Genomic DNA, 9,443 nt, shown 5'->3' on the forward strand with positions numbered 1-9,443 from the left:
CACACATCTCCGGAGCAGCTCAGGTGCGAACTGCACAGGAGTCCTGTACGTGTTTTGGTCCATTTCAGGTCCAAATTCAGCCCAAAATGTGGGCGGAGATCAGACCTGAAAAGCTGAATGGGGACGAACCGGACTCCTGCTGTGAGCCGAGGAATGAGGTGGCAACCCTGGAACTATGCAGACACCATCAGAAAGAAGGTCAATCAGCCATGGCTTCAGGAACCCCAAGGCCCCGTACACACGACCGGATCTATCCGCTGGGATTGATTCGCGGATCAGTTCCAGCGGACAAATCCGGTCGTCTGTACGGCCTAGCGGATATTTATCCGCGGAGATTCCTCGGGCCGATCGATTTCAAGCGGATATAAATTTCTTAGCATGCTAAGAAATCTATCCGCTTGAATCGGCTCCAGCGGATTGATCCGGTGGTCTGTACAGACTCACCGGATCAATCCGTCCGCTCCCCTCCCTCGCATGCATCGTAATGATTCGACGCATGCATGGAAGTACTTACCTTCCAGCGTCGCGACACGTCACCGCGGATGTACACGCCATCGGATCCAAATCCGGAGGAGGAATCTCCGCTGGAAACGATCCGCCGGATCGTTTCCAGCAGAGATCCGGTGGTGTGTACGTGGCCCCACAACCTCTGGAGGAGCACCCGTTGCTGTAGACCAGGGTTTCTCAACAAGGGTTGCTAGGGGTTCCTTGAGAAATGTCTTCCTCCTAGATAAGAAGTTTTTATCTGTATGGAAGTAATTCTTCCCAATGACCACACGTGTAAGGAGCATTCTTCCCAATGACCACACGTGTGAGGAGCAATCTTCTCAATGACCACACGTGTAAGGAGCATTCTTCTCAATGACCACAGGTGTGAGGAGCATTCTTCCCCAAGACCACAGGTGTGAGGAGCATTCTTCCCAATGACCACAGGTGTGAGGAGCATTCTTCCCAATGACCACACGTGTGAGGAGCATTCTTCCCAATGACCACAGGTGTGAGGAGCATTCTTCCCAATGACCACAGGTGTGAGGAGCATTCTTCCCCAAGACCACAGGTGTGAGGAGCATTCTTCCCAATGACCACATGTGTGAGGAGCATTCTTCCCCAAGACCACAGGTGTGAGGAGCATTCTTCCCAATGACCACAGGTGTGAGGAGCATTCTTCCCAATGACCACAGGTGTGAGGAGCATTCTTCCCAATGACCACACGTGTGAGGAGCATTCTTCCCAATGACCACACGTGTGAGGAGCATTCTTCCCAATGACCACAGGTGTGAGGAGCATTCTTCCCAATGACCACAGGTGTGAGGAGCATTCTTCCCAATGACCACAGGTGTGAGGAGCATTCTTCCCAATGACCACACGTGTGAGGAGCATTCTTCCCAATGACCACAGGTGTGAGGAGCATTCTTCCCAATGACCACACGTGTGAGGAGCATTCTTCCCAATGACCACAGGTGTGAGGAGCATTCTTCCCAATGACCACAGGTGTGAGGAGCATTCTTCCCAATGACCACACGTGTGAGGAGCATTCTTCCCAATGACCACACGTGTGAGGAGCATTCTTCCCAATGACCACACGTGTGAGGAGCATTCTTCCCAATGACCACACGTGTGAGGAGCATTCTTCTCAATGACCACACGTGTGAGGAGCATTCTTCCCAGTGACCACACGTGTGAGGAGCATTCTTCCCCAAGACCACAGGTGTGAGGAGCATTCTTCCCAATGACCACACGTGTGAGGAGCATTCTTCCCAATGACCACACGTGTGAGGAGCATTCTTCCCAATGACCACATGTGTGAGGAGCATTCTTCCCAATGACCACACGTGTGAGGAGCATTCTTCCCAATGACCACACGTGTGGGGAGCATTCTTCTCAATGACCACATGTGTGAGGAGCATTCTTCCCAATGACCACACGTGTGAGGAGCATTCTTCCCAATGACCACATGTGTGAGGAGCATTCTTCCCAATGACCACACGTGTGAGGAGCATTCTTCCCAATGACCACACGTGTGGGGAGCATTCTTCTCAATGACCACACGTGTGAGGAGCATTCTTCCCAATGACCACACGTGTGAGGAGCATTCTTACCAATGACCACACGTGTGAGGAGCATTCTTAATGACCACAGGTGTGAGGAGCATTCTTCCCAATGACCACAGGTGTGAGGAGCATTCTTCCCAATGACCACACGTGTGAGGAGCATTCTTCCCAATGACCATTAAATTAATGTATCATGAGTTGTAAATCTAGTCATCCTTAGAAGGGGTTCACTGAGACTGGAAAGCTATTTTGAGGGTTCCTCCATGCTGGGAACACTGTCTAATTCTGTGTATGGTATTAAATGACGACTATATAAAATGAAATGACCGGTGAGACAAAGTGCAGCCCCCCTTGCCCACCACACAGGTCCTGGCTCTATGCCTTACAGAAGCCCCGGTGACACGACACAATGAAATGAGAGAGCAGAATTGTAATGAGGGTGCTGAGTGGGGTGTCAGACAATGTGGGGTGTCCCCGCATCCTCTGAGGCCTCCTCGTGAAGGATAAAAATCAATGGGAGCACGCCATCTTGCAGAAGAACATGGTGTCAGCGGCGGGGGCGGGATTCACGAAAGCCGCTTACGTCAAATACGTAAATCTCCTAATGACAGTGACCGGGGGCTACGCAAAGCGCTCTCCAGTGAACGCAATGTGCGCCCGGCGGCCTGAAGCGCCCGGCTCCTGACAGACTGGAAAGACCGGTCCGGCCAGTGTGCCTGACATAGCGGATCCGGGGATGATGAGGGGATACATGGAGGGAGAAGAGCCGCATGATGAGGGAGGGAGTCCGCGGGGGGGGGGGGGGGGGTATGCCCGTTATCCCTCATTATCATGATTGTCCGCTCCCGACAGGTGCGCCCCACACACTCCACACTTACCGTCAGCGTCTGGAAGAAGCCCCCGGGGGTGGTTGCCCAGACGTATTTGGCGTCCACGTATCCGACAATGGCGGCCTCCTGGCAGCTGCCATCGGCCATCAGCATATCCACGTAATCCTGCCAGCCGGACATCTTGAGTGGGGAGGGGGGGGACACCGAGAGGGGTGACCGAGAGGTATACCGGTGATGCCGGGGTAGGGATGAGGGTAGCCGGTGTCAGGGATGAAGCGGCTCCGTCACGGCCGGAGATAATCTGAGCTCCGCCAGCCGGGAGAAGCCAAGGAAATAGGGCAGCGCCCGGGTGTAGCCCCCCTCCCCCTCCACTGCAGATCCCTCCGCCAGCAGCAGCGGAAGGACACTGGCACACCTCCACGTGCAGGCGGCGCATTCCCCATACATTACAGTGCAGGGAGGGAGAGCCTGCCGAGGAGCCATGTGCGGGACTCCCTACATTACACCGAGGAGCGATGTGCGGGACTCCCTACATTACACCGAGGAGCAATGTGCGGGACTCCCTACATTACACCGAGGAGCGATGTGCGGGACTCCCTACATTACACCGAGCACACTGCCCGGCTCCTCAGGGGAACACCCAGAGCGCACTACTCAGGGGTACTCCCTATACTACTCAGGGGGAAGCACCATTCTACACAGTGCGGACACAGCTCCTCATCCTTTCCATTCTACATAGTGTCCGGCTCTGACCGGAGAGAATACATACCGAGTGTGCGCACACCCAGCATCACCATCATCCGAGGATGGAGGGAGATCCCGAGCGACGACTATCACAGTGCAGTCCGATCATCACACTGCGATACCCCACTATCATCCCGATCACTAGACTAATACCCCACTATCATCCCAATCACTAGAATAATATCCCACTTACTAGAATAATACCCCACTATCATCCCAATCACTAGAATAATATCCCACTTACTAGAATAATACCCCACTATCATCCCAATCACTAGAATAATACCCCACTATCATCCCAATCACTAGACTAATACCCCACTATCATCCCAATCACTAGAATAATATCCCACTTACTTGAATAATACCCCACTATCATCCCAATCACTAGAATAATACCCCACTATCATCCCAATCACTAGAATAATATCCCACTTACTAGAATAATACCCCACTATCATCCCAATCACTAGAATAATACCCCACTATCATCCCAATCACTAGAATAATACCCCACTATCATCCCAATCACTAGAATAATACCTCACTATGATCATATTTCAATAGACTGGTTATAAATTACTATGATCATAGATCACTGGATTGATAATACCTTACTATGATATAAACTCACTACAATGATAATACCTCACTATGATCCTTCGTCACTACAATGAGGATACCTCAGTATGATTATAGAACAAGAATGATAATTCCTCACTATGATCCTAGATCACCAGAATGATAATACCTCAATATGGTCATGAGTCACTTCAATGATAATACATCACTATGATATATATCACTAGAATTATAATACATCACTATGATATATATCACTAGAATTATAATACATCACTATGATATGCAGTATATCACTAGAATGATAATATCTAGCACTAATCTATCTATCTAATATATAGCACTAAAATGATAATACATCAATATGATATATATCACTAGAATTATAATACATCACTATGATATATATCACTAGAATGACAATACATCACTAGAATCATCATAGTGGGGTGATCAGAGATCTCTATGTGTACAGTACATAGTGGGGTGATCAGAGGTCTCTGTGTGTACAGTACATAGTGGGGTGATCAGAGGTCTCTGTGTGTACAGTACATAGTGGGGTGATCAGAGATCTCTATGTGTACAGTACATAGAAGGGTATTGGGGGTCATAAGAGATCTCTATGTGTACAGTACATAGAGGGGTATTGGGGGTCATCAGAGATCTCTATGTGTACAGTACATAGAGTGGTATTGGGGGTCATAAGAGATCTCTATGTGTACAGTACATAGTGGGGTCATCAGAGATCTCTATGTGTACAGTACATAGTGGGGTCATCAGAGATCTCTATGTGTACAGTACATAGAGGGGTATTGGGGGTCATCAGAGATCTCTGTGTGTACAGTACATAGTGGGGTGATCAGAGATCTCTATGTGTACAGTACATAGTGGGGTGATCCGAGATCTCTATGTGTACAGTACATAGTGGGGTCATCAGAGATCTCTATGTGTACAGTACATTGTGGGGTGATCAGAGATCTCTGTGTGTACAGTACATAGTGGGGTGATCAGAGATCTCTATGTGTACAGTACATAGTGGGGTGATCAGAGATCTCTATGTGTACAGTACATAGTGGGGTGATCAGAGATCTCTATGTGTACAGTACATAGTGGGGTCATCAGAGATCTCTATGTGTACAGTACATTGTGGGGTGATCAGAGATCTCTATGTGTACAGTACATAGTGGGGTGATCAGAGATCTCTATGTGTGCAGTACATAATGGGGAGATCTCTAAGTGTACAGTACAAAGTGGGGTGATCAGAGATCTCTATGTGTACAGTACATAGTGGGGTGATCAGAGATCTCTATGTGTACAGTACATAGTGGGGTGATCAGAGATCTCTATGTGTACAGTACATAGTGGGGTGATCAGAGATCTCTATGTGTACAGTACATAGTGGGGTGATCAGAGATCTCTATGTGTACAGTACATAGTGGGGTGATCAGAGATCTCTGTGTGTACAGTACATAGTGGGGTGATCAGAGATCTCTGTGTGTACAGTACATAGTGGGGTGATCAGAGATCTCTGTGTGTACAGTACATAGTGGGGTGATCAGAGATAGTGGGGTGATCAGAGATCTCTGTGTGTACAGTACATAGTGGGGTGATCAGAGATCTCTGTGTGTACAGTACATAGTGGGGTGATCAGAGATCTCTGTGTGTACAGTACATAGTGGGGTGATCAGAGATCTCTATGTGTACAGTACACAGTGGGGTGATCAGAGATCTCTGTGTGTACAGTACATAATGGGGTGATCAGAGATCTCTATATGTACAGTACACAGTGGGGTGATCAGAGATCTCTATGTGTACAGTACATAGTGGGGTGATCAGAGGTCTCTATGTGTACAGTACATAGTGGGGTGATCAGAGGTCTCTATGTGTACAGTACATAGTGGGGTGATCAGAGATCCCTGTGTGTACAGTACATAGTGGGGTGATCAGAGATATCTGTGTGTACAGTACATAGTGGGGTGATCAGAGATCTTTATGTGTACAGTACATAGTGGGGTGATCAGAGATCTCTATGTGTACAGTACATAGTGGGGTGATCAGAGATCTCTATATGTACAGTACATAGTGGGGTGATCAGAGATCTCTATATGTACAGTACATAGTGGGGTGATCAGAGATCTCTATATGTACAGTACATAGTGGGGTCATCAGAGATCTCTATATGTACAGTACATAGTGGGGTGATCAGAGATCTCTGTGTGTACAGTACATAGTGGGGTGATCAGAGATCTCTATATGTACAGTACATAGTGGGGTGATCAGAGATCTCTATATGTACAGTACATAGTGGGGTCATCAGAGATCTCTATATGTACAGTACATAGTGGGGTGATCAGAGATCTCTGTGTGTACAGTACATAGTGGGGTGACCTTTTCAGGGGTGAGTACTGTTGTAGTTGGTGGGAAGTTAGGACCCCCATAGCTATGCCATTACTGATGAGTGCACAGCACAGGTGGCTCAGTATGTAAAACTAATAAAAGTGTTCCATAACATGTCCTTTAGTGAATGTAAAGGTATTGTATTCCAGCCTGCTGAGGTCCTCCCAGGGACCGGGCTCTCCGTGTATACTCTCGGTCCTGGGACACTGCAGGGCTCCTTTGTCTTGTAATTTGGGGAGTGGGTTGCGGTTATGATTTCTATCCCTTCTGCCATAGATCGGAGAAGGAGGAGGGGGGATAAGGAGGAGTGTGCGGGGAGGAGGCAGGCACACACACAGCAGGGATAGAAGGATGGTTGGAGAAGGAGAGGAAGGTAAATGCTGCAGAGTGGGCGGGGTCTGAGAGGTGCGAGGACGGTGATTGAAGGGAGGGGGTGTGGCCAGTGTCAGGCGCCCTGTATTGTCATGGTAACAGGATGACATGCAATGGAGTTACAGGCTGGTCCATGCTCGCTCTGTCACGTTTTCCCAGCTCATCTATTGATTTACGTTTATTTGTTTCCTCTAATCTTAGTGCACGGCGCAGGCGTCACAGATCCAGTGCTTTTAGGAACTACTTCCAACCTAATGGTTGCGTTGTTCTGAGGTCCGATCTGATTGGATGTGGCTAGATTTGGTCACGGTGATACACCTAGCAACACTAGTAGCAGGAGAAACTTTTACTTTTTTTCTGTTGGCTAAAAATCTGACATTGTCTGTAACAGGATTTTTACAGCAACGGCATGGGGAAGAAATGTGAGGGTGTATGTAGGAGATCTAGTAGATGGAGGGTTTAGCTGCATTGGAAAGGGTAAAGGTTTTACAGGAATATACTAAATGACACAAACATTCTATGCAACTATGTATTCTTAAAGCTGAACCGCAGGCAATTTTTTCCATACTCATTGGGGCTGTGCCTGCGCTGCACTGCCTGCGCTGCCCCAATAACTGCACCTTATTGTCTAGGACGGTCTCCAAACTACGGCCCGTGGGCCACATGCGGCTCTCTGCTTGCCTTAATCAGGCCCTTGAGACACTATTCCTCCCTCTGATACCATTTATGGAGAATACATTCTTCCCCTGACGCCAATCATGGAAAATACATTCTTCCTCTGACACCAATCATGGAGCATACATTCTTCCACTGACACCAATCATGGAGCATACATTCTTCCCCTGACACCAATCATGGAGCATACATTCTTCCCCTGACACCAATCATGGAGCATACATTCTTCCCCTGACACCAATCATGGAGTATACATTCTTCCCCTGACACCAATCATGGAGCATACATTCTTCCACTGATACCAATCATGGAGCATACATTCTTCCACTGACACCAATCATGGAGCATACATTCTTCCCCTGACACCAATCATGGAGCATACATTCTTCCTCTGACACCAATCATTGAGCATACGTTCTTCCACTGACACCAATCATGGAGCATACATTCTTCCCCTGACACCAATCATGGAGAATACATTCTTCCACTGACACCAATCATGGAGCATACATTCTTCCACTGACACCAATCATGGAGCATACATTCTTCCCCTGACACCAATCATGGAGCATACATTCTTCCACTGACACCAATCATGGAGCATACATTCTTCCACTGACACCAATCATGGAGCATACATTCTTCCACTGACACCAATCATGGAGCATACATTCTTCCACTGACACCAATCATGGAGAATACATTCTTCCTCTGACACCAATCATGGAGTATACATTCTTCCCCTGACACCAATTATGGAGAATACATTCTTCCCCTGACACCAATCATGGAGTATACATTCTTCCCCTGACACCAATTATGGAGTATACATTCTTCCCCTGACACCAATCATGGAGCATACATTCTTCCACTGACACCAATCATGGAGCATACATTCTTCCACTGACACCAATCATGGAGCATACATTCTTCCCCTGACACCAATTATGGAGAATACATTCTTACACTGACACCAATCATGGAGCATACATTCTTCCACTGACACCAATCATGGAGCATACATTCTTCCTCTGACACCAATCATGGAGCATACATTCTTCCCCTGACACCAATCATGGAGCATACATTCTTCCACTGATACCAATCATGGAGAATACATTCTTCCACTGACACCAATCATGGAGTATACATTCTTCCACTGACACCAATCATGGAGTATACATTCTTCCTCTGACACCAATCATGGAGCATACATTCTTCCCCTGACACCAATCATGGAGCATACATTCTTCCCCTGACACCAATCATGGAGCATACATTCTTCCCCTGACACCAATCATGGAGCATACATTCTTCCCCTGACACCAATCATGGAGAATACATTCTTCCCCTGACACCAATCATGGAGCATACATTCTTCCACTGACACCAATCATGGAGCATACATTCTTCCCCTGACACCAATCATGGAGAATACATTCTTCCCCTGACACCAATCATGGAGCATACATTCTTCCACTGACACCAATCATGGAGCATACATTCTTCCACTGACACCAATCATGGAGCATACATTCTTCCCCTGACACCAATCATGGAGCATACATTCTTCCACTGATACCAATCATGGAGCATACATTCTTCCACTGACACCAATCATGGAGCATACATTCTTCCCCTGACACCAATCATGGAGCATACATTCTTCCCCTGACACCAATCATGGAGCATACATTCTTCCTCTGACACCAATCATTGAGCATACGTTCTTCCACTGACACCAATCATGGAGCATACATTCTTCCACTGACACCAATCATGGAGCATACAT

The 9,443-nt window shown here is 47.5% G+C and overlaps 1 protein-coding gene across 1 annotated transcript in view; it reads right to left on the bottom strand.

Moving 5' to 3' along the window:
- Nucleotides 1-3,261, bottom strand: part of PFN2 (profilin 2) — a 45,479-nt gene extending 42,218 nt beyond the window's left edge. The window contains exon 1 of the mRNA XM_040349148.1: nucleotides 2,930-3,261. Coding sequence (XP_040205082.1) covers nucleotides 2,930-3,061 — 132 coding nt within the window. The 5' untranslated portion in view covers nucleotides 3,062-3,261. The remainder of the gene's footprint in view (nucleotides 1-2,929) is intronic.
- Nucleotides 3,262-9,443: the final 6,182 nt, after the last annotated feature.

Source organism: Rana temporaria, chromosome 4, assembly GCF_905171775.1.
Source record: "Rana temporaria chromosome 4, aRanTem1.1, whole genome shotgun sequence".
Lineage (NCBI taxonomy): Eukaryota > Metazoa > Chordata > Amphibia > Anura > Ranidae > Rana > Rana temporaria.